At 50.7% G+C, this 25,641-nt stretch overlaps 1 protein-coding gene across 3 annotated transcripts; it reads left to right on the top strand.

Moving 5' to 3' along the window:
- The first annotated feature begins 1,275 nt into the window (after nt 1-1,275).
- Nucleotides 1,276-25,576, top strand: VPS51 (VPS51, GARP complex subunit). 3 transcript variants are annotated; one of them, XM_025356597.1, is made up of 10 exons: nt 1,276-1,633; nt 2,151-2,280; nt 21,433-21,579; nt 21,655-21,874; nt 22,045-22,762; nt 23,138-23,353; nt 23,562-23,780; nt 24,347-24,468; nt 24,559-24,646; nt 25,193-25,576. In XM_025356597.1, the coding sequence occupies exons 1-10, from the start codon at nt 1,334-1,336 to the stop codon at nt 25,451-25,453; spliced, it is 2,421 nt and encodes an 806-aa protein (XP_025212382.1). In that variant the 5' UTR covers nt 1,276-1,333; the 3' UTR covers nt 25,454-25,576. The 3 variants fall into 3 exon arrangements, with proteins under 3 accessions (XP_025212382.1, XP_025212381.1, XP_025212383.1); XM_025356596.1 differs by having other exon boundaries at nt 1,315-1,633; nt 21,433-21,874; nt 25,193-25,575; XM_025356598.1 differs by lacking the exons at nt 1,276-1,633; nt 2,151-2,280 and adding an exon at nt 17,598-17,628 and having other exon boundaries at nt 25,193-25,575.
- The last annotated feature ends 65 nt before the right edge of the window (nt 25,577-25,641 follow it).

Below are 25,641 nucleotides of genomic sequence, written 5' to 3'. Positions count from 1 at the left end.
CTCCCGAGTAGCTGGGACTACAGGCGCCCGCCACCTCGCCCGGCTAGTTTTTTGTATTTCTTAATAGAGACGGGGTTTCACCGTGTTAGCCAGGATGGTCTCGATCTCCTGACCTCGTGATCCGCCCGTCTCGGCCTCCCAAAGTGCTGGGATTACAGGCTTGAGCCACCGCGCCCGGCCACGGGTTCTTAAATGTGAGTGTGTATCAGAACTACTTGAACTACTTGGGAACTTTCTAAAAAGAAGCTAGACCTGGGTGAACCCCAGAGTCTTTTTTTTTCTTCTTGCTCTGTCACCCAGGCTGGAGTGCAGTGGCACCATCAGGGCTCAAGCAATTCCCCCACCTCAGCCTCCCGAGTAGCTGGGACCACAGGCGTGCGCCATCATCCTGGCTAATTTTGGGGTTTTTTTTGAGACAGAGTCTCGCTCTGTCATCCAGGCTGGAGTGCAGTGGTGAGATCTCGGCTCACTGCAACCTCTGCCTACCGGGTTCAAGTGATTCTTCTGCCTCAGCCTCCCGAGTAGCTGGGACTACAGGTGCGCGCCACCATGCCTGGCTAATTTTTGTATTTTTAATAGAGATGGGGTTTCACCGCAATGGCCAGGCTGATCCCGAACTCCTGATTTTGTGATCCGCCCGCCTCGGACTCCCTAAGTGCTGGGATTACAGGCGTGTGCCACCGCGCCCGGCCTGTATTTTTTTAATAGCGACGGAGTTTCGCCATTTTGCCCAGGCTGGTCTCGAACTCTTGGGCTCAAGCGATCCACCCGCCTCGGCCTCCCAAGCGCTGGGATTACGGGAGTGCCTCGCGCAGCTCAGCGCAGAGACTTATAATGCGCCACAGATAGTCCTGAAGGCAATTCTGATGCATGTCAGAGGACCACGCCCTAAGTAGAACTGCGCTAGAGGCACGGTACAGAATAGTGTACATGCATTTAATCCTCGTAGCCCCCCTGTGAAGTATGTACCCCAATTTTAGGAATGGGATAAACTGAGCCACTGCCCAGGTCTCGAGACAGTGGCGGGATCCCAGGAACACTCTACTCTGGCCTCACGTCCCACATCCGTCCATTGTGTCTGGGCACATATTCCGTGGGCCGCTTGCCTGCGGTAGTGCAGGTTTGGGAGCCACTACCCGTCCCCGTTCTGGGAGAGCAGCAACCCCAGGCAGTTGCACAAAATGCTTCCACCTAGGAAACTGGGGGAATTCAGGACTCTCCCGGAACCTTTGCAACCGGGGAAGACAGATGCGGGGGAACTCTAGTCTCGAAGGACCTAGGGCTGCAGGGGGATGTTTCACCTGAAGGACTGCCTCGTTTCAACAACAACTTTATGGCTCCCGGAAGTGCCTCCTCCCCGTCCCCTTCCTTCCCAGCCTCACGTCCGTGGGCTGCAGTTGGAGCGATGGCGGCAGCAGCTGCCGCCGGGCCTAGCCCAGGGTCTGGACCTGGGGACTCCCCAGAAGGGCCCGAGGGGGAGGCTCCGGAGCGTCGGCGGAAGGCGCACGGGATGCTGAAGCTTTACTACGGCCTCTCGGAAGGGGAGGCAGCGGGACGCCCTGCGGGACCCGACCCCCTGGACCCGACTGACCTGAACGGGGCGCACTTCGACCCGGAAGTTTATCTAGACAAGGTGCGTGTGCGGGGAGCGGGGGATGCGGGGAGGGGGGAAGGGCACCAGGCCCCTGATATATTGCTCCCCCAGATCATGCCTCCGACTTTTTGTGAGGTTGAGGGGAGCAGGGGTTCATAAGAGGACGAGCCTCGGCCAGGGAGTACGAGCATCTCAGGCGTCTGAGGTGATACGAATAGGACTGGACTGGCCTAAGGTGATGTGGCAGCTGAGGTCTCCTGGGCTGATGTGATAGGCCCCGGATTGGGGGCGTGGCCCAAGCGTTGACAGGCGCGGGGCTGGGCTTAGGCCGAGCCCCAGGATTTCAAATGCTGACAAACACCAAACAGGGTTGAACCTAGTAACCCCTGAGCTAGGCCACGTAGGGCCCCATGCCTGGGATTCCTGAGAGCCGGCGGGGGCTTGGGGGGTGGGGTGGGGATCAGAGATTTCTTGCACTGAAAGCCTATCAGCTGCGGGCAAGGCTGAGGGACATGAGTGCCTCCTGACCCGAACACTAACCACCCAACTTCTTCAGCTGCGTAGAGAGTGCCCTCTGGCCCAGCTGATGGACAGTGAGACGGACATGGTGCGGCAGATCCGGGCTCTAGACAGCGACATGCAGACCCTGGTCTATGAGAACTACAACAAGTTCATCTCAGCCACAGGTGATCCCCACGGGGACACACGCTCCAAAGTCTCACAGCCCCCATTCTCCCACCTGTGTTGGGAAAACCAGCAAGGGATTTAGAGGGGGGAGACTCAGATTCCAGTCTTGCCCTGACATTATTCCATTCTCACCTCCTTCCCTTTGAGCCTTCGTTGTCAGACTACTGTAGAGATAATAGCTGCTCTCAGAGAGTTGTCTTAAGTACCAAAGGAGAGAAAAGACAAAAGGAGATTATTTGTTTATTTTTTAGAGACAATGTCTTGTTCTGTCTCCCAGGCTGGAGGGCAGTAGCATGATTATGGCTCACTGCAGCCTGGACATCCTAGGCTCATGTGATACTTCTGGATCCTCCCAAAGCACTGGGATTATGGGTGTGAATCCCTGGCCCAGCCCAAAGTGAAATTTTAAAATGAAATGTATTTATCTGAAGCACTTAAAAGGCCAGGTATGGTGGCTCATACCTGTAATCCTAGCACTTTGGGAGGCTGAAGTGGGAGGATCACTTGAGCCTAAGAGTTTAAGATTGACCTGGGAAATACAGTGGGACTCCATCTCTGCAAAAAAATAAAATATAAAAATTAGCCGGACATGATGGTGTATGCCTGTAGTCCCAGCTACTCAGGAGACTGAGGAGGGAGGATCACATGAGCCTGGTAGATGGAGGGTGCAGTGAGCTGTGCTTGTACCACTCCACTTCAACCTGGGCAACAGAGCAAGACCTTGTCTCAAAAAAAAAGAAAGTATCTATCTGAAGAAGAATCCCTGACACGAGGCTGGGCGCAGTGGCCTATGCCTGTAATCCCAGCACTTTGGGAGGCCGAGGCAGGTGGATCACCTGAGGTCAAGAGTTCGAGACCAGCCTTGCCAATATGGTGAAACCCCGTCTCTACTAAAAATAAAAAAATTAGCTGGGTGTGGTGGCAGGCACCTGTAATCCCAGCTATTTGGGAGGCTGAGGTGGGAGAATCACTTGAACCTGGGAGGTGGAGGTTGCAGTGAGCCGAGATAAGGTCACAGAACTCCAGCCTAGGCAACAGAGCAAGACCCTGTCTGAAAAAATAAGAATCCCTGACACCAAGGAAACCTCAGTAAGGTGTAGTTTCTCTTTTTTTTTTTTTTTTTTTTTTGAGACGGAGTCTTGCTCTGTCGCCCAGGCTGGAGTGCAGTGGTGCGATATCGGCTCACTGCAAGCTCCGCCTCCTGGGTTTACGCCATTCTCCTGCCTCAGCCTCCCGAGTAGCTGGGACTACAGGCGCCTGCCACCTCGCCCGGCTAGTTTTTTGTATTTTTAGTAGAGACGGGGTTTCACCGTGTTAGCCAGGATGGTCTCGATCTCCTGACCTTGTGATCTGCCCGCCTTGGCCTCCCAAAGTGCTGGGATTACAGGCTTGAGCCACCACGCCCGGCAGTTTCTCTTATTATTGATAACTTTCTTTTCTGCTCCAGAGAAGAAAAGGTGGTCTTGTCCCTCCCTTTCTTTCTCTCTCCCTTCTTTCCCTCCTTAACTAAGCAAAGAGAGAAGATGTATGATATTAAGGGACACAAAGATGATGTCGAGGCTTTTTTTTTCTTCTGTCCTCTTTATTCTCTAGTGCCAGACAGTGTTCCGCTATTTTCCACACTAGCTTCTGTGCTGTTTTGAGGAGATGTACTACTCAGACTTTTGTAGTAATTGTACACCCACGTGTAGTAAGTCCAGGAGGCAGATCCGAAGGGTTTACCTGCAGTCTGTGGAATGTTCTGGGAGCATCTGTGGGGTTGCATTCTGATGTCTGTTACTCTCATGTCATAGTGGTGGGTGTGGTAACCTACACACATTGTTCTTTTATCTGATTTGAAGCATATTCCATGAGTAGGCACCTTTCTGTTAGCTAATACCAGCATCAAAGTGGCAAGAAATTATAGTTTCTGTGCTGGGATATTTCTCACAGGAATTTAGTAAGATTACATTTTCCATTTGTTGAAATGTGTATAATATTTTGAGACTTAGCTTTTTTTATAGATCCCACAAAAGGAACAAACATTTGGCAAACTGCGAGGATAACCAGGAGCATTGATGTCTTAGAAGCTTAAGTGAGGGGCCGGGCATGGTGGTTCTCATCTGTGATCCCAGCACTTTGGGAGGCTGAGGCAGGTGGATCACTTGAGGCTAGGAGTTCAAGCCTGGCCAACATGTGAAACCCTGTCTCTACTAAAAAATATAAAAATTACCTGGGCAAGGTGGCGCATGCCTGTAGTCCAAGCTACTGGTGAGGCTGAGGCAGGAGAATCGCTTGAACCCAGGAGGTGGAGGTTGCAGTGAGCTGAGATCACACCACTACACTCCAGCCTGGGCAACAGAGTGAGGCTCCGTCTCAAAAAAAAAAAAAAAAGCTAAGTGAGGAAGGTGTTCCAAGACATGGATTTGATAGACATGGACGAGACAGGAAAGTAATGTAGCATGGAGTGTGTGTTGATTAGGCGAGAGAGAGAGAGAAATGAAAAAGGAACAAGGTCCTCAGGAAGGAAGCGGGTGGAACAGAGCAGGGATGGAGGCGTCGGCCTCAGCAAAGGGCCGGGAGCTCATCTATGGTAGCAGGAGGGGAAGCAGGATGTGGGCAGAGCCAAGCGGGTAGTAGATGTTCAGTTTAACTAGAAACCTTCCAGAACATGTTAAGGATTTGGCTTTTATCCACAGAGAGCTAAGACAAATGAGTGATGTGCTCAGATTTCTGTTTTGAATAGATTCCTCCAGCTGCACTGGTAGGAATGGATGGGGCTGAGCGCAGTGGCTCATGCCTGTAATCCCTGCACTTTGGAAGGCTGAGGTGGGAGGATCACTTGAGCCCGGGAGTTTGAGACCAGCCTGGGCAACATAGTGAGACCCGATATCTAGAAAAAAAAAATGGCTGGGTATGGTGGAACACACTTGTTAGATTAAACCCAGCTACTTGGGGAGGCTAAGGTGGGTGGATCACATGAGCCCAGGAGTTGGAAATTGCAGTGAGCTATAATCTCACCATTGCACTCTAGCCTGGGTAACAGAGCAAGATGTAGTCTAAAAAAAAAAAAAAAAAAAGGCCGAGCAGTGGTTCATGCGTATAATCCTAGCATTCTGGGAGGCCGAGACAGGTGAATCACCTGAGGTCAGGAGTTTGAGACCAGGCTGGCCAGCATGATGGAACTCCATCTCTACTAAAAATACAACAAATTAGCCAGGCGTAGTGGTGGACACCTGTAATCCCAGCTACCTGGGAGGCTGAGGCAGGAGAATTGCTTGAACCCAGGAAGCGGAGGTTGCAGTGGCTGAGATTGTGCCATTGCACTCCAGCCTGGGCAACAAGAGTGAAATTCCATCTCAAAAAAAAAAGGAATGGGTTGGAGAGGTGGCCATTATATCAATAGTTGGGCCAGAGATTCTGGAATCTGACACCAAGATAGTAATGGTGAAAATAGACAGTGATAAGCAGACTCGGGTATAGACAGCCCTGGTATTGAGGAGCTCTAGATGTAAAGAATGACCCCTGGCTTTCAGCTTAAGCACTGAATGGTAGATATAGCAGCAAACAAGACAACATTAAGCTGTCACAGAACATACATTCTAGAGAAAGAGATGGTTAGTAAACAGACTGATGAAACAACCTATGCCGAGGCCCTGGGAAAGCTCTCCTGTGCAGGAAGAACAGGAATGTTGGGAATGAAGCGAGCAGGGCTAGACCATAAACCAGGGTTTGTCAAACTTTTTTTCTGAAAAGGACCAAAAAGTATTTTAGGCTTTATGGACTATCTGTTCTCTTGCAGCTACTCGACTGTGCCATTATAGCCTGAAAGCATCATAGCCAGTATGCAAATGAAAGAGCTTGGCTGTATTCCAGTAAGATTTCATTTACAAATGTGGGCGGTGAGGTTCTGGAGTGACATCAGCAAAAATGCTGGAGTAAATACATTAAATATTTTTATCCTCCATAAAAGCAATGAAAAAAATTAGACTGGGGACAGTGGCTCACACCTTTAATTCTAGCACTTTGGGAGGCCAAGGCGGGTGGATCACCTGAGGTCAGGAGTTCAAGACCAACCTGGCCAACAAGATGAAACCCCATTTCTACTAAAAATACAAAAATTAGCCAGGCATGGTGACAGATGCCTGTAGTCCCAGGTACTCAGGGAGGCTGAGGCAGGAGAATCGCTTCAACCTGGGAAGCAGAGGTTACAGTGAGCCGAGATCATGCCACTATACTCCAGCTTGGGTGACAGAGGGAGACTCCATCTCAAAAACAAAAAACAAGCAAAATACCCGGTTGTGGTGGCGGGCACCTGTAATCCCAGCTACTTGGGAGACTGAGGCAGTTGAGAATCGCTTGAACCTAGGAGGTGGAGATTGCAGTGAACTGAGATCACACCACTGTACTCCAACCTGGGTGACAGAGTGAGACTCATTTTCAGGGGAAAAAAAAAAAAAAAAAAGCCATGAAAAATCTAGCCAGAATAGTCAGAAACAACTTTTTCCGAACTCTGGAAGTTAACCAAGGTTTGCGGCAAGCAATCCAGGGAATATTTATTTAAGAAAAGTAGCTGAAGGCCGGGCGCGGTGGCTCAAGCCTGTAATCCCAGCACTTTGGGAGGCCGAGGCGGGTGGATCACGAGGTCAGGAGATCGAGACCATCCTGGCTAACATGGTGAAACCCCGTCTCTACTAAAAATACAAAAAACTAGCCGGGCGTGGTGGCCGGCGCCTGTAGTCCCAGCTACTCGGAGGCTGAGGCAGGAGAATGGCCTGAACCTGGGAGGCGGAGCTTGCAGTGAGCCGAGATCGCGCCACTGTACTCCAGCCTGGGTGACACAGCGCAAGACTCCGTCTCAAAAAAAAAAAAAAAAAAAAAAGAAAAGAAAAGTAGCTGAATCTTGGTAAGAATAGTGAACCCTGTGGTGTTTGAACTTGCCCTAGCCCCACTGCTTACTCTCCAACTCAGCTGTAGCCTTAAAAAATAACAGCTCAGGCCGGGCGCAGTGGCTCACTCTCAATAAAAAAATAAAATATCAGCTCATGGCTGAGTGCGGTGGCTCACGCCTTGTAATCCCAGCACTTTGGGAGGCTGCGTCGGGCAGATCACTTGAGGTCAGGAGTTTGAGACCGGCCTGGCCAACATGGCGAAACCCTGTCTCTACTAAAAATACAAAAATTAGCTGGGCATGGTGGCGGGCGCCTGTAATGCCAGCTACTCAGGAGGCTGAGGCAGGATAATTGCTTGAACTCAGGAGGTGGGGGTTGCAGTGAGCCGAGATTGCACCACTGCCCTCCAGCCTGGGCAACAGAGCGAGACTCCATCTCAATAAAAAACACATATAAGGCTGGGCGCGGTGGCTCAAGCCTGTAATCCCAGCACTTTGGGAGGCCGAGACGGGTGGGTCACGAGGTCAGGAGATCGAGACCATCCTGGCGAACACCGTGAAACCCCGTCTCTACTAAAAAAAAATACAAAAAACTAGCCGGGCGAGGTGGCGGGCGCCTGTAGTCCCAGCTACTCGGGAGGCTGAGGCAGGAGAATGGCGTAAATCTGGGAGGCGGAGCTTGCAGTGAGCTGAGATCCGGCCACTGCACTCCAGCCCGGGCTACAGAGCGAGACTCCGTCTCAAAAAAAAAAAAAAACAAAAACACAAATAAAATAAAATAGCAGCTCATGGCTAGGTGTGGTGGTTCATGCCTTGTAATCCCACCACTTTGTTTTTTGTTTGTTTGTTTGTTTGTTTGTTTGTTTGATTTTGTTTTTTTGAGATGGAGTCTTGATCTGTGCCCAGGCTGGAGTGCAGTGGCACGATCTTGGCTCACTGCAAGCTCTGCCTCCTGGGTTTATGCTATTCTCCGGTCTCAGCCTTCCAAGTAGCTGGGACTAAGGCGCCCGCCACCTCACCCGGCTAGTTTTTTGTATTGTTTAGTAGAGACGGGGTTTCACCGTGTTAGCCAGGATGGTCTTGATCTGATGTCTTGGCCTCCCAAAGTGCTGGGATTACAGGCTTGAGCCACCGCACCCGGCCATAATCCCAGCACTTTGGGAGGCTGAGTCGGGCAGATCACTTGAGGTCAGGAGTTCGAGACCATCCCGGCCAATATGGTGAAACCCTGTCTCTACTAAAAATACAAAAATTAGCTGGGCGTGGTGGCGGGTGTCTGTTATCCCAGCTACTTGGGAGGCTGAGGCAAAGAATTGCTTGAACCCAGGAGAAGAAGGTTGCAGTGAGCCGAGATTGTGCCAATGCACTCCAGCGACAGAGTGGGACCCAGTCTCAAAAAACAAACAAACAAAAACAGCTCCTGTTGCTGGTACTGAGTGGAATAGAGCAGAGAAGAACTCTTTCAAAGCCTCATGCCCAAAGATGTTCATCATTTGACCTATCTGGTGGCTTTTGAGAGATTCCACACCACAGACTTGTCTTTATTTGACTGACTTAGAGGATACCCTATGCTAAAAACCTTTCACGGGGACTTTTTGTTTGTTTTTGAGACAGGGTCTTGCTCTGTCACCCAGGCTGGAGTGCAGTGCTACGATCACAGGTCACTGCAGGCTCAACTTTCTGGGCTCAAGCCATCTTCCCACCTCAGCCTCCTGAGTAGCTGGGACCACAGGGGCACACCACCACACCCAGCTAATTTTTTTTTTTTTTTTTTTTTTAGAGAAGAAGTCTCACTCGGTTGCTCAGGCTGGTCTTGAACACCTGGGCTCAAGCAGTCCTCCCACCTCAGCCTCCCAAAGTGCTGGGATTATAGGTGTGAGCCACCATGCCTGGCCACCAGGGCTTTTTGTCAAAATAATTATAGGCCAATGTTGTGACTGCCCCAGTTGCTTTATAATAGTTGGTACAGACGTAGACTAACCAAAAAGCCTTAATGGAAAGCCGAGGAATGAGATAGCCACAGCGGCTCTGACAAGCTCTGACGTATTTATTCCTGGGAATCTTGAAGGCCACTTGCATTTGTAGGGCTGTATGTTTGCTCAGGAAAGACCTGAGAATACCCTAAGCTCTCATGCCTGGCTCATCTTGAGGCACTTCTGCACAAGCAGGAAGTGAAGGCTGAGGCCAAGCTAGAAACTGTCTGGCTGAGTGTTTTAGTTGTGCCAAAACACGCACACAGAGCCCCTCAGCAAAGACAGGGAGTTACTGGTTCCAGGCATTTAATTTTTAATTTTAATTAATTAATTTATTTTTGAGACGGAGTTTTGCTCTTGTCTTCCAGGCTGGAGTGCAGTGGCATGATCTCGGCTCACTGCAACCTCCACCTCCCAGGTTCAAGCGATTCTCCTGCCTCAGCCTCCCAAGTAGCTAGGATTACAGGCACCCACCACCACACTTGGCTAATTTTTTTTATTTTTTTAATTTTTAGTAGAGATGGGCTTTCACTATGTTGGCCAGGCTGGTCTCAAACTCCTGACTTCGTCATCCACCTGCCTCAGCCTCCCAAAGTGCTGGGATTACAGGTGTGAGCCACCGCGCCCAGCCAATATATTTTAAATGGTTAATTTTGAACAAAAATTGATGAGACATGCAAAGAGACAAGAAAGCATGGTCCATTCACAGGAAAAATACCCCAGTAATCAATAGAATTGGGTTTACTACTCAAAGGCTTAAATCTGTTATTTTAAGTATGTTCACAGAGCTAAAGGAAGCGATGTCTAAAGAACTAAATGTGAGGCCAGGCGCAGTGGCTCATGCCTATAATCCCAGCACTTTGGGAGGCTGAGGTGAGAGGACCACTTGAGCCCATGAGTTCAAGACCAGCCTGGGTAACATAATAAAATCCCGATCTCTACAACAAAATCTTTTTTTTTTTTCTTTTCTTTCTTTTTTTTTTTTTTTTTTTTTGAGACAGGGTCTTCCTCTGTTGCCCAGGCATGATCTCTGCACACTGCAACATCTGCCTCCTGGGCCCAAGCGAGTCTCCTGGCTCAGCCTCCTGAGTAGCTGGGACTACAAGCATGTGCTACCAGGACCAGCTAATTTTTGTATTTTTAGTAGAGATGGGATTTCACCGTGTTTGGCCAGGCTGGCCTTGAACTCCTGACCTCAAGTGATCCACCCACCTTGGTCTCCCAAAGTGCTGGGATTATAGTGTGAGCTACTGTGCCTGGCCTCTACAAAAAAAAAAATCTTTAAAAATGAGCTTGCGTGGTGGCATGTGCCTGTGGTCCTAGCTGCCTCGGAGCCTGAGGTGGGAGGATTGCTTGCTTGAGTCTGGGAGGTTAGGTTGCAGTGACCCTAGGTCGTGCCACTGCACTCCAGCCTGGGTGACAGAGTGAGACCCCATCTCAAAGAAAAAAAATAAATAAGAGAACAGTTCCATTTACAGTAATATCAAGAATAAAATATTTAGGAATATATTTAATAAAAGAAGTAAAGATATTTTTGGTATTTTGTATACTGAAAACTATAAAACATTGTTGAAAGAAGTTAAAGGAGGCCAGGCACGGTGGCTCACGCCTGTAATCCCAGCACTTTGGGAGGCCAAGGCAGGTGGATCACGAGGTCAGGAGATCAAGATCATCCTGGCTAACACGGTGAAAACCAGTCTCTACTAAAAATACAAAAAATTAGCTGGATGTCGTGATGGGCGCTTGTAGTCCCAGGTACTCGGGAGGCTGAGGCAGGAGAATGGCGTGAACCCGGGAGGTGGAGCTTGCAATGAGCCGAGATGGCGCCACTGCACTCCAGCCTGGGCGACACAGCGAGACTCCGTCTTAAAAAAAAAAAAAAAAAGAAGTTAAAGGAGACTTAAATAAATGAAGACATTCCATGTTCATTGATCAGAGAACTTTATGTTTTAATTTACTATTTAAGATGGCAGTACTTCCCAAATTGATTCAAGGTCTTCCCTATCACTTTTCATTTTTTTATTTTATTTTATTTTATTTTTTTTTTTTTTGAGACGGAGTCTTGCTCTGTCACCCAGGCTGGAGTGCTGTGGCCGGGTCTCAGCTCACTGCAAGCTCCGCCTCCCGGGTTCCCGCCATTCTCCTGCCTCAGCCTCCCGAGTAGCTGGGACTACAGGCGCCCGCCACCTCGCCCGGCTAGTTTTTTGTATTTTTTAGTAGAGACGGGGTTTCACCGTGTTAGCCAGGATGGTCTCGATCTCCTGACCTCGTGATCCGCCCGTCTCGGCCTCCCAAAGTGCTGGGATTACAGGCTTGAGCCACCGCGCCTGGCCTAATTTTCTATTTTTAGTAGAGACAGAGCTTCTCCATGTTGGTCAGGCTGGTCTCCAACTCCCGACCTCAAGTGGTCCGCCTGCCTCAGCCCCCCAAAGTGCTGAGATTACAGGTGTGAGCCACCACGCCTGGCCTATACAACTCTTAGAATAAAACATAGGTGTAAAATTTTTTAACCTTGGATTATGCAGCAGTTTCTTAGGGATGACACCCAAAGCACAAATAACTAAAGATAAAAATAGATATATTTGACTTCATCAAAATTCAAATCTTGTGCTGTAGGGACCCTATCAAGAAAGTAAAAGGATCCTGGGCAACATGGCAAAACCTCGTCTCTACCAAAAATACAAACAATAGCCAGGGATGGTGGTGTACACCTGTAGTCCCAGTTACTTGGGAGGCTGAGGTGGGAAGATCACTTGAGCCCAGGAGGTTGATGCTGCAGTGAACTGAGATTGTGCCACTGCACTCCAGCCTGAGTGGCAAAGCAAGACCCTATTTCAAAAAAAAAAAAAAAAATAAGGCCGAGCGTGGTGGCTCATGCCTGTAATCCCAACACTTTGAGGGGTGAGGTGGCTGGATCACGAGGTCAGGAGATCAAGACCATCCTGGCTAACACGGTGAAACCTGTCTCTACTAAAAATACAAAAAATTAGCCGGCGTGCTGGTGGGCACCCGTAGTCTCAGCTACTCGGGAGGCTGAGGCAGGAGAATGGTGTGAACCCGAGAGGCAGAGCTTGCAGTAAGCCAAGATTGCTCCACTGCACTCTAGCCTGGTGACAGAGCGAAACTCTGTCTCAAAAAAAAAAAAAAAAAAAAAAAAGGCCAGGCACGGTGGCTCACGCCCATAATCCCAGCACTTTGGGAGCCTGAGGTGGCAGATCACCTGAGGTCAGGAGTTCAAGACCAGCCTGGCCAATATTATGGTGAAGCTCTGTCTGTACTAAAAATAAAAAAATTAGTCAGGTGTGGTGGCAGGCACCTGTAGTCCCAGCTACTCGGGAGGCTGAGGCAGGAGAATCACTTGAACCCAGGAGGTGGAGGTTGCAGTGAGTCGAGATCATACCACTGCACTCCAGCCTGGGCAACAGAGACGAGACTCCATCTCAAAACATAATAATAAAATAAAATAAAAAATAATAAAAGGACAGCCCACAGAATGGGAGAAAATATTTGCAGGTTATTTATCTAATAAAGATCTAGTGTTCAGAACATATAAAGAACATTTTTTAGCTCAGGACTAAAAAGACAACCCTAATTTAAAATGGGCAAAGGATTTGAATAGACACTTCTCCAGAGAAAACATACAAGTGGCCAAAAAGCACATATAAAGATGCTCAACATCATTAGGTCTTAGGGAAATGCAAATCCAGACCACAAAATGGTGCACCCAATGTGGAAGATAGTTTGACTGTTCTTCAAAACCACACTCAAGGTTACCATATGATCTAGCAGTTTTACTCCTAGGAATATACCAAAGAGAATTGAAAACATATGTTCACACAAAAACATGTACACAAATGTTCATAGCAGCATTTTGTTGTTGTTGTTGAGATGGAGTCTAGCTCTGTCACCCAGGCTAGAGTGCAGTGGTGCCATCTTGGCTCACTGTAACCTCTGCCTCCCCAGTTCAAGCGATTCTCCTGCCTCAGCCTCCTGAGTAGCTGGGATTGTAGGTGTGCACCACCGCACCCGCCTAATTTTTTTTTTTTTTGTATGTTTACTAGAGACAGAATTTCACCTTGTTGGCCAGGCTAGTCTTGAACTCCTGACCTCAGGTGATCCACTTGCCTCGGCCTCCCAGGGTACTGAGATTACAGGTATGAGCCACCGCGCCTGGCCAATAGCAGCACTTTTTATAATAGCCACAAGGTGGAAGCAATCCAAATGGCCATCAATTGGTGAATGAATATAAACAAATATCCACACAGTAGAATATTATTCAGCCATAAAAATAGGTATAACATACTGACACAGGCTACAACATAGATTAACCTTGGAAACATGCTAATGTTTCCTATGCCTATGATTCCGTTTCTGTTAAATGTATGTTGTAGAATAGACAAATCCATAGAGACAGAAACTAGATTAATGGTTGCCAAGTTCTAGGAGTTGGGAATAAGGAATGACTGCCAAGGGTTACAGGGTTTCTTTAGGGGATGATGAAATGTTCTGGAATTACATAGTGAGGTTGTTTGTACAACCTTGTGAATATATTAAACATATTAAAAACCACTGAATTTTATGGTATGTCAATTATATCCCAATTAAAAACAAAAACCAGGGGTTGAGCCAGTTTTGGCCAGCAGGCTCTAGTTTGCCAACCTCTCACCTAGACATTGAGTTTCATTATGTAATAATGCATTTACTTGTGTCAAAATTAGAAAGATCTCAAACGTTATACAGGGAAAAGCCCCTTCTAATTCTTTTCTCCAGGCAAAGACAAAGGAGTCTTTGACAGTACATTTCACTGAAAATTAAAAGAGGCCAGGTGTGGTGGCTCATGCCTATAATCCCAACATTTTGGGAGGCAGAGGCAGGCAGATTGCTTGAGCTCAGGAGTTCAAGACCATCCTGGCCAACAGGCTACACCCATCTCTACAAAAAATACAAAAATTAGCTGGGTGTGGTGTCATGTCCCTGTAGTCCCAGCTGCTCAGGAAACTGAGGTGGAAGGCTTGTACCTGGGAGGCAGAGGTTGCAGTGAGCCAAGATTGTGTCACTGCACTCCAGCCTGGGTGACAGAGCCAGACCCTGTCTCAAAAAAAAAAAAAAAAAAAAAAAAAAAAAATTAGCAGACATGCAGAAAAGTGCACAGAAGTGAACAGCTCCATGGATTTCACATAATCAGCATCCAGGTCGGAAAACAGCTTAACCAGCAAAGCCCCCTGAGCCTCCTACCAGTTACCACCCAGTCCCCTCCCAAGGTAGCCAGCATCCTGGCATCCAGATGGTTTTCACTCTCCCTGGTTGCAAACTGCTTTGCTTAACGAGTCTTGCTATGTCACCCAGGCTGGAGTGCAGTGGGGCAATCTTGGCTCACTGCAACCTCTGCCTCCGGGGTTCAAGTGATTCTCCAGTCTTAGCCTCCCAAGTACCTGGGATTACAGGCGCCTGCCACCACACTTGGCTAATCATTGTATTTTTAGCAGAGACGGGGTTTCACCATGTTGGCCAGGCTGGTGAGCTCCGGTGATCCACCCGCCTTGGCCTCCCAAAGTGCTGGGATTATAGGCGTGAGCCACCACGCCTGGCTTGCTTTTCTTACCAAGCTTGAAATGCAAAGATGAACAGTGTAGTCTTTATGACTGAATGGTGTGGATGTTTTTCACTGTCATTTTTGGATATGGTACAACTTTTATCTCCAGTTTAATGGCTCCATGGCTATGCAGGCAGTGACAATGACAGCACACAACAATGTTGGGTTTTCTTTTACTCTGTTTTCCTAATGACTTAGTGTTTGGATTTTACCCTTTAGAAGTTGGATTCAAACTTCCCTCTTCAGGTAGCCCCTAAGTGTCATGAGCTCAAACACCCATTACTGAAAGAGTCTCCTCTTTTTTTTTTTTTTTTTTGATTTTTTTTTTTTTTTAAATTTAAGTTCTAGGGTACATGTGCATAACGTGCAGGTTTGTTACATATGTATACTTTTGCCATGTTGGTGTGCTGCACCCATCAACTCGTCAGCACCCGTCAACTCGTCATTTATATCAGGTATAACTCCCAGTGCAATCCCTCCCCCCACCCGAGTCTCCTCTTTTGATGGTAGCTTTTGGCAGACCTGGAAGGCGATTGTGTCACATGCCCTGTAAACAAAACCAGTAATTCACTGGGTGAAGACGAAATGCCTCATCAGCTGCCAAGCCTCTGTCTCCCTGAGATCATTAGCCCATGATCCCTTTCCGAACCTCAGCCTCGGCTCTGCTTTTATTGTTTTTCACTTCATAGCACTGCCTTTGCTATGTCCTGTAGTTCACCATCTATGAATTGTCAAGAAAAATTATTTTCCTGCCAGGCACAGTGGCTCATTCCTGTGATCCCAGCACTTTGGGAGGCTGAAGTGAGAGCATTGCTTGAGCCCAGGAGTTTGAGACCAGCCTGGGCAACATAGAGAGACCCCATCTCTACAAAAAATTTAAACAAAAATAAAAAAATTAACCGGGTGCGATGGCACTTTTGTGTAGTCCTGGCTACTTCAGAGGCTGAGGTAGGAGGATCACTTGAGCCCCAGAGTTCAAGGCTTCAGTAAGCTGTGTTTGCACCACTGCATTCCAGCCTGGGTGCCATCCTGGCTCACTGTAACCTCCACCACCCTGGTTCAAGTGATTCTCCTGCCTCAGCCTCCTGAGTAGCTGGGATTATAGGCGTACACCACTATACCAATAGACAGAGCAAGACCCTATCTCAAGCAAAGAAACCCCCCAAAATTACGATTTTCCCAACAAAATGCAGGCAATGGTCCCCAAAGTAATATAGATGTTTCGTATCATGTGATTTTATTCCTTAGTAACCTTCCTCTCTGTGAAATCGTCTCTAAGAGGGCTAAATGATCTTTTCTGTGTTGTTAAAATGAAAAGTTCATTTTGCTGATACATGATCTACCTTTCCATGTAATTTTTTTATTTTATTTTATTTTATTTTATTTATTTATTTATTTATTTTTTGAGACGGAGTCTCACTCTGTCGCCCAGGCCGGAGTGCAGTGGCCAGATCTCAGCTCACTGCAAGCTCCGCCTCCCGGGTTCAAGCGATTCTCCTGCCTCAGCCTCCCGAGTAGCCGGGACTACAGGCGCCCGCCACCTCGCCCGGCTAGTTTTTTGTATTATTTAGTAGAGACGGGGTTTCACCATGTTAGCCAGGATGGTCTCGATCTCCTGACCTCGTGATCCCCCCCTCTCGGCCTCCCAAAGTGCAGGGATTACAGGCTTGAGCCACCGCGCCCGGCCTCCATGTAATTTTTTTAAAAAGCCCTTAATAGCTCTACAGATGTGAGCCCTGTAAATTCTTTGTCTTGGGCAGTTCTTTCTCTTGGATTTTCTCTAGTATTTTTTTCCTGCATTTTTTGTGTCTGTACCTTGTCAAATTGACCTCAATGCTTTTGTCTTTACTCACCCTTCCAGCTATCTCCCCAAGTGGGATGGATTCCCAGTGTTGCTTGGAGGACATTCCCACAGTCCAGGAGCCACATACAGACAGGTGTGGGTGTGTGAAGGCTCACAAGTGATTGCAGTTAGATATTTCCAGATTCTTCTTTATAAACACTGATCAGTTTACATAACCACCAGCAAAGAAGAGAATACCTCTTTCAATCTTTTACAATCTAAGAAGTGAAAAGTGGTATATCTCTTATTTATAGCAACGTTTACAGGTTTTTTTTTTTTTAGGGCTTTCTATTTATTCAATTATTATTATTATTATTTGAGACAGAGTCAGAGTGCAGTGGCACAATCTCGGCTCACTGCAACCTCAGCCTCCAGGGTTCAAGCAATTCTCCTGCCTCAGTCTTCCCAGTAGCTAGGATTACAGGTGCCTGCCACCACGCCCAACTAATTTTTGTATTTTTAGTAGAAACGGGGTTTTACCATGTTGGCCAGGCTGGTCTCAAACCCTTGACCTCAAGTGATCTGCCTGCCTTGGCCTCCCAAAGTTCTGGGATTACAGCATGAGCCACCACGGCCGGCCTATTTATTTGATTATATCATCTGCAAATAGTGATACTTTTCCCTTCTCTCCAATTTGTGTATCTCCATAATACATCTTGTGAATCTAGCTGAGTTGGCTAATGCCCCAGAACAATGTAGATAACATTGGCAATCAAGGTTGTCCTTGCCATGTTTTGACTTTAATTGGAGTGCTTCTAGCACTGCCTTGGTAAACATGATACTGAGTTTTGGAGGTTAGGGAAATATTTAGGCCAGAGGTCAGAGACCAGTCTGGCCAACATGGTGAAACCTTCTCTACTTAAAGTACAAAAATTAGCCAGGCGTGGTGGCGTGCGTTGGTAATCCCAGCTACTCAGGGGGCTGAGGCAGGAAAATCGCTTGAACCTGGGAGGTGGAGGTTGCAGTGAGCTGAGATTGTGCCACTGCACTGCAGCCTTGGTGACAGAGGGAGACCCTGTCTCAAAAAAGGAATGAGATTTTTTTCTTTGTGACCTACCATATGGAAAGGTTTGGATATATTTTATGGCGTTGTTTGGGAAAAACGCAAACTGTGTGCTTCCTATGCTTTCACATCACCACAGTCATGACCACAGAAGAGTTCTGTGACCAAATGTGTTGAGTTTCTTCCCCACACACCAAGCAGCGGACACCCGCTGCGTGTACTCTGATTTAATTCCAACACATTTGCCCAGAGATAGCATCAGATTCCATGAGTTGAGGCTCAGTCCCCAAGTCTGCCTCCCCCCACCTTCAGGCACTAGTACAGTCCCAAGTCTGCCTCCCCACCTTCAGGCACTAGTGCAGTCCCAAGTCTGCCTCCCCACCTTCAGGCACTAGCTGCAGGTCGGGGCCTCGGGCCTCCAGAACTTCCGACCAACTGGCTCCAGGTTGGGGTTTCCACAACTGCCTCTTTGGGCTCAATTTGCTGGAGTGGCTCACAGAGCTCAGGAGAACACGTTTGCCAGTTTATTACAAAGGATGTTACAAAGGGTACAGATGAAGGGTACAGGGCGAGGTGTAGGGGAAGGAGCGTGGAGTTTCCATGCCCTCCCTGGGCGTGCTACTCTCCAGGAGCCTCCAGAGCTGAGATCACGCCACTGCACTCCAGCCTGGGCAACAGAGCGAGACTCTTTCTCAAAACAAAACAAAACAAAACAAAGCAAAAAAATCTGTTACACATACACATTTCTGTCTTATCTTTTCGCCTTCCTTTATGAACATTGTTGGTATGTTCGATGGAATGAGGGAAATTAGTTGGGAAATGTTGGCAGTTGTTGGACATGAGATGATAGTGGCTTAGAAAGAAAATGTTACAGGTAGACCTTCCATGACTTGGTAGTGGAATGATTACTAGGTATATTAATCCGTGTTCATACTGCTATAAAGGACTGTCTGAGACTGGGTAACTTACAAAGGAAAGAGGTTTAATTGACTCAGTTCACAGCATGACTGGGGAGGCCTTGGGAAACTTACAGTCATGGCAGAAGGTGAAAGAGAAGGCATCTTCTTCACAAGGCAGCAGGAAGGAGAAGTGCCAAGCAAAGCAGGGAGAGCCCCTTATAAAACCATCAGATCTCACCAGGTGCAGTGGCGCAGTGGCTCAAGCCTGTAATCCCAGCACTTTGGGAGGCCGAGGTGGGTGGATCACGAGGTCAGGAGATTGAGACCATCCTGGCTAACAGGGTGAAAGCCCATCTCTACTAAAAATACAAAAAACTAGCCAGGCGTGGTGGCGGGCACCTGTAGTCCCAGCTACTTGGGAGGCGGAGCTAGCAGTGAGCCGAGATCGTGCTGCTGCACTCCAGCCTGGGCGACAGAGTGAGACTGTCTCAAAAAAAAAAAAAAAAAAAACCAAAACCCATCAGATCTCGTGATAACTCACTATCACGAGAACAGCATGGGGGAACTGCCCCCATGATTCAATTCCCTGGTCTCTCCCTTGACACATGGGGATTCTGGGGATTACAATTCAAGATGAAATTTGGTTGGGGACACAAAGCTTACCCATATCACTAGGTGAAAGACAAATAAGAATCAAAGATTACTTCCGAAAGGCCAAGGGTTTTGTTTTGGAGGTGATACGTGTAAGCTCTTTGTGCACTGCCCCCATCAAGGTGTTACATAGGTCATTAGGCAGCGCTCTGGTCAGGACAGGAGGCAGAAGTGTCTCAGTCACCACAGCTGCAGGATTGGATGAGACCTCTCAGGAGAGGGAGAGCAGAAGGCATAGACTGTGCACAGAAGTCTGTTTGCTTTGCAGACTTAGAGGGAGTTGATGTTTGCTTTTATTCTCTCCATGAAGTATGTGTATGAAGCAGGGTCCCAGTTGAGAGTTAGTGAGCATGTATTGGAGGTTTTGTTGTTTTTTGTTTGTTTTTGAGACAGAGTGTCGCTCTGTCGTCCAGGCTGGAGTGCAGTGGGATAATCTCAGCTCACTGCAACCTCTGCCTTTCAGGTTCAAGTGATTCTCGTGCCTCAGCCACCCGAGTAGCTGGGATTACAGGTACACCATGATGCCCGGCTAATTTTTGTATTTTTAGTAGAGTTGGGGTTTCACCATGTTGGCCAGACTAGTCTTGAACTCCTGACCTCAAGTGGTCCACCTGCCTCGGCCTTGCGAAGTGCTGGGATTATAGGTGTGAGCCACTGAGCCCAGCCTTGTATTGGAGTTTTGAGGACTGAGGAGAAAATTTTACTTTGGAAAATGGGAAAATAGACCCACTAGAAGCTTTGGAAGGATGGCTGGGCAGTGTGGAGTGCCACTTTGGGACTTCGTGTCATAAAATTTAAAGGGAGACTAGTTGGGTTGATTGGTTCAGGTGCCGGGGTAAGTGGCTCATTGGGCTTAACCTGCACTAGGGTTTTGTCTGACAAGTAATGGAGGTGAGTGGGGCTAGAGAGGCAAGGGAGCTTGCAAATGTGTGATGATGCTGATGGAGGACCCCAAATTCTGAGAGGAGTGAGGGGGAAGGAAGTGAAGCCATGAGGGGCGTTGTGAACAGGGACCAAGTGCTGGTGTCAGTGTGCCCAGACTTCCTGCAGAGGCCAACGGATTGTCAGAGAGGGCAGAAAGGGTGAGTGGCCCGAATAACGAAGGCAGCAAGGCTTGAGGCTGAGATTTTAGAGGGGATAGTTCTTGGTGATGGCAAGGAGAGGGTAGATCAGAAAAGGCAAATGCAAGAATAGGTGGAATTGGCCGGGCGCAGTGGCTCATGCCTGTAATCCCAGCACTTTGAGAGGCTGAGGTGGGCGGATCATGAGGTCAGGAGATTGAGACCATCCTGGTTAACACAGTGAAACCCCGTCTCTACTAAAAAGTAAAAAAAAAAAAAAAAAAAAAAAATTAGCCAGGCGTGGTGGTGGTCACCTGTAATCCCAGCTACTTGGGAGGCTGAGGCAGGAGAATGGTGTGAACCTGGGAGGCGGAGTTTGCAGTGAGCCAAGATCACGCCATTGTACTCCAGCCTGGGCAGCAGAGTGAGGCTATCTCAAAAAAAAAAAAAAAAAGTATAGGTGGAATTGAGGCGGTCAGTGAGCAGTCAGGAACGTTTGAAGGCTCATCCATGTGGATGTGCACAAGGAGGTGACAGGAGGGGGACAAGAGGAGGCAGTGATCGGGAACTGAGAGGAGTGGCAGAGAACAGTAGAGACAGCAAAGAGGAGGGTTGTGGCTTGATGGCATGGTCTTCCGAGAAGCCGAGGTTTTGAAGAGAGATCTAGGCATGATTTAAAAGTATGAAGGGACCAGGCTCCCAGGCACCTGGTGTGTGAAAGGAAGAACAGCCTCCCTAGGCAGGATTCTATCAGGACCAAAAGGAAAGGGCCCTTCAGAGAAGACAGCCCATGTTCTGGAACGCATGTGAAAGGCTTTGGGAGGTCTGGAAAGGAGATAAGGGTGAACAAGAATGTATTGCCTCCTCCGGGCAGTGCACTGGGCATGCCGATGCGCCTGGGAGCCAGCGGTCCCTGCTTTGGCTGCTTGAGGGAGTAATTGAGGCACAGTGGTGGCAGCTGGCTAAGCACCTGTGGCCTGCTTCGGATCTGGACTTCTTGTGAGGGCTGGCTTTCCTGGGCACCAGGGCTAGGGGGTTACAGGGGGTATGCGAGTGACGCCTGCTTTGGGAACATAAACCCCCCTCCCCCGCCCCCATGTGCGCTGTGACCCGCGCCCTCGCAGTCCTTTCTCTCGAATCATCCATGCGCTCCTGGAGCAAGCTGGGGCGTCTGTGAAGGGGTGGGTGAGAACGGGCTGAGGTTGCGCCCGCCCCGCAGTCACCCGCTCTCCCCTCTCCCCCGCCCCTGCCGTCCTAGACACCATCCGGAAGATGAAGAACGATTTCCGGAAGATGGAGGATGAGATGGACCGGCTGGCCACCAACATGGCAGTGATCACGGACTTCAGCGCGCGCATCAGCGCCACGTTGCAGGACCGTCACGAGCGCATCACCAAGTTGGCAGGTGGGCGCCGCCAGGCGGGGCCTGCAGAGGGCCTTTCCTGGGGCTCTGGGGCTAATGTCACCCTCCGTCCCCCAGGGGTCCACGCGCTGCTGCGGAAGCTGCAGTTCCTCTTTGAGCTGCCTTCACGCCTCACCAAGTGCGTGGAATTGGGCGCCTACGGGCAAGCAGTGCGCTACCAGGGCCGCGCGCAGGCCGTGCTGCAGCAGTACCAACACCTGCCCTCGTTCCGCGCCATCCAGGACGACTGCCAGGTCATCACGGCACGTCTGGCCCAGCAGCTGCGGCAGCGCTTCAGGTGTGGCCCCTCTGCCCTGACCCCAGCGCTCCCGCCGGCCCCGAACCCCATCTATGCCCGGCTCCTGGGCCCTCCTGGAGCTGTTGCCCTGCCCTGTGCTTTGCTTTGCCGCTCCTGCCCCATCCACCGGCAGCCCCAGCCCTGCCCTTCACTACCTCTCCCTCGTGCAGGGAGGGCGGCTCAGGCGCCCCGGAGCAGGCGGAGTGCGTGGAGCTGCTGCTGGCCCTGGGCGAGCCTGCGGAGGAGCTGTGTGAGGAGTTCCTGGCACACGCCCGCGGCCGGCTGGAGGAGGAGCTGAGAAGCCTGGAGGCTGAGCTGGGACCCTCGCCTCCGGCTCCTGACGTGTTAGAGTTCACCGACCACGGAGGCAGTGGCTTCGTGGGCGGTCTCTGCCAGGTGGCAGCGGCCTACCAGGAGCTGTTTGCAGCCCAGGGCCCAGCAGGTGCCGAGAGGCTGGCGGCCTTTGCCCGGGAGCTGGGCAGCCGCTATTTTGCGCTGGTGGAGCGGCGGCTGGCGCAGGAGCAGGGTGGTGGTGACAACTCGCTGCTGGTGCGGGCGCTGGACCGCTTCCACCGGCGCTTGCGGGCTCCCGGGGCCCTGCTGGCCGCTGCTGGGCTCGCAGAGGCTGCAACGGAGATCGTGGAACGCGTGGCCCGCGAGCGCCTGGGCCACCACCTGCAGGGTCTCCGGACGGCCTTCCTGGGCTGCCTGACTGACGTCCGCCAGGCACTGGCAGCGCCTCGAGTGGCTGGGAAGGAGGGCCCTGGCCTGGCCGAGTTGCTGGCCAATGTGGCCAGCTCCATCCTGAGCCACATTAAGGCCTCTCTGGCAGCAGTGCACCTTTTCACCGCCAAAGAGGTGTCCTTCTCCAACAAGCCCTACTTCCGGGTACGCCTCCTCTTGGGTGTTCCTTGTTCAACCTGCTGGTTGACCCTCCAAAACCTTTTATACCAGTGCTTGGGAAACTGGGGAAACCAGGCACTCTGGGTGTGGTTTCAGGTTCTTATGCACAGTCTGGGGGGTGGGAAAGGTTCGGGGCATCTGCAGCTGGGCTGAGTGCCCTGAGAAGCAGGGCATGGTGGGGTCCCCAGTGTTGGCTTTCTCTACCCCCACTCAGGGAAGCTGCTACAGGGTACTTAGAAAGCAGGATGATGCTGTCCCTTGCAGACGGGGCTGGAGCACTTAGAGCCCCAGCAGAGGGTCATTAACAGCCCTACCTGGAAGAGGGGACCTGCTGTGGACCTGGGCACCTTCTCCTTGCAGGGTGAGTTCTGCAGTCAGGGTGTCCGTGAGGGCCTCATCGTGGGCTTCATCCGCTCTATGTGCCAGACGGCTCAGAGCTTCTGCGACAGCCCTGGGGAGAAAGGGGGTGCAACACCACCTGCCCTGCTCCTGCTGCTCTCCCGCCTCTGCCTGGACTATGAGACGGCTACCATCTCCTACATCCTCACTCTCACTGATGAACAGTTTCTGGTGCAGGTGAAGCACTAGCTCCTAGTCGGGCAGGGAATGGTGGTTCGGGGAATGCAGGTAGCTGGACAGTGCCCTCATGGCCAGACCCCGGACCAGCTGCCTGTGTGTACCCCAGCCTCCACCTTGCCCAATCTGTGCCCAGCTCCTGGTTGGCAGTGGCCCCTGAGCTGCACCCCCATACCCACTCCCTCTGTCCTCTGCCTCTTTGGCTCAGGATCAGTTCCCAGTGACGCCCGTGAGCACACTGTGTGCAGAGGCCAGGGAAACTGCACGGCGGCTGCTGACCCACTACGTGAAGGTGCAGGGCCTGGTCATATCACAGATGCTGCGCAAGAGCGTGGAGACTCGGGACTGGCTCAGCACTCTGGAGCCCCGTAATGTGCGGGCCGTCATGAAGCGGGTGGTGGAGGATACCACCGCCATCGATGTGCAGGTGCTGCCCAGGCTGGCTGGGGGAGCCCTGACGCAGGCTGGGGGTGCTGTCCCTTCAAGAGGGGCTGGGGAAGCAGAGGATCACTAGCAGTCTCTGCCTGGAGGAGGGGACATGTGTATCTGGGCTTCTTAAGGGGCCAGTTCTGTAGCCAGGGCGTCCCTGAGGGAACCCCAGGGGAACAAGTCTCCAAGGATGAAGACAAAAGGGGCTGGGCAGTGCCTATGTCCACGGTCTTGTTCCTCCTCAGCCCAGGATTATGACATCTTCGCCCCTATTTTACCTGTGGAGAAGCAGAGGCTCAGGGTTACCCAGGAAGTCAGGGCAGGGTTGGTGCTGGTGCCCATGCTGAGGCTGAAGATTAGGCCTCAGACCAACTCTTGTGTCCTGCCTTTGCCCCACTCCACTGGTTCTATAAATAGCGACCACGTACCTACTAAATAGCAGGCCTGGTGGTGACTACCCTGTTATTCTTGTAATGCTTGAGTAGCTGACTTAGGGCATCCTCAGCACCGATGGGCGGTTTCCCCTGGCTCTGGCCTCCTTGCAGTACCCCTTTTTACCACCAGGTGGGGCTTCTGTACGAAGAAGGTGTTCGCAAGGCCCAGAGCAGCGACTCCAGCAAGAGGACCTTCTCCGTGTACAGCAGCTCTCGGCAGCAGGGCCGCTACGCCCCCAGCTATACCCCCAGGTCTGGCTGGTCAGGGGAGCCCCAGGGGAAAGGGACAAAAGAGGGCGAAGGTGCAGAGCGGGCTCTGATTCCTTGTCTCCCCCAATCCAGTGCCCCGATGGACACCAACCTCTTGAGCAATATCCAGAAGCTATTCTCTGAACGTATTGATGTGTTCAGCCCTGTGGAGTTCAACAAGGTCCGACTTCCAGCGTGACTCAGACTTCCAGGGAGCCCGGGGAGGGTTGGCTGGAGCAGCCCCATAGCTGCCCAAGGAGCTCCAGGACTCTGTGACCAACTAGGGGTGACCCTGACCCTCCAGTCTCTGTCTCTGGGGCTGTTCTTAGGTAGTACAGAGTGCCCTGCCCCCAAATCCCACAGCCATTGTCCCAACCTTGGTGTGTGCCCAGCCTGAGTCTCTGGGTGCTGACCTGGGATGACTCTGCCCTTGTCCTTATCCCCACAGTAGTCTTGGGGCCTTCCCAGGGTTTTCTGTTCACCCATGGTTCCTGCCCCACCTCACCCCAAGCTCAGGGATGCCTCTGATTGCTGGGCCCTACCTGTCCCCTGCCCTTCAGATGACGGCGCTAATATTGTATCCCTCCGCTCTTATCTGGCCCTGGAGACTTTCTGCCTCATCCCAACTACTTCCATCGTATGTCTCCCCGGCCCCTGCTTGGAACTTGGGTGACCCCCCCCCAACACCTGCTGTCCCCAAGCTGCATCCCTGTGTACCTGTCTGCAGGTGTCCGTGCTGACTGGCATCATCAAGATCAGCCTGAAGACGCTGCTGGAGTGTGTGCGGCTGCGCACCTTTGGGCGCTTCGGGCTGCAGCAGGTGCAAGTGGACTGCCACTTTCTGCAGCTGTACCTGTGGCGTTTTGTGGCCGACGAAGAACTGGTGCACTTGCTGCTAGACGAAGTGGTGGCCTCGGCTGCCCTGCGCTGCCCAGACCCTGTGCCCATGGAGCCCAGTGTGGTCGAGGTCATCTGCGAGCGCGGCTAGGCGCAGCCGCTGCCATGCACAGGCCTGTCCCGGCGCCCCATGGCACCCAGGCTCTGGTCTCCGCCCGGTGGTCCCCGCAGGCAGGTGTCAGGACCTACCTAATAAACATGTGTGGCCTCCTCCTCTCGCTTGCTGGGCGGGCCTTTCCGGGGACGGGGTTTTGAAGCTGAGGCTTCTGAGGCGCCCGC

This window comes from Theropithecus gelada, chromosome 14, assembly GCF_003255815.1.
Source record: "Theropithecus gelada isolate Dixy chromosome 14, Tgel_1.0, whole genome shotgun sequence".
In the NCBI taxonomy this organism is placed as follows: domain Eukaryota; kingdom Metazoa; phylum Chordata; class Mammalia; order Primates; family Cercopithecidae; genus Theropithecus; species Theropithecus gelada.
This window is presented reverse-complemented; position numbering and strand designations above follow the sequence as displayed.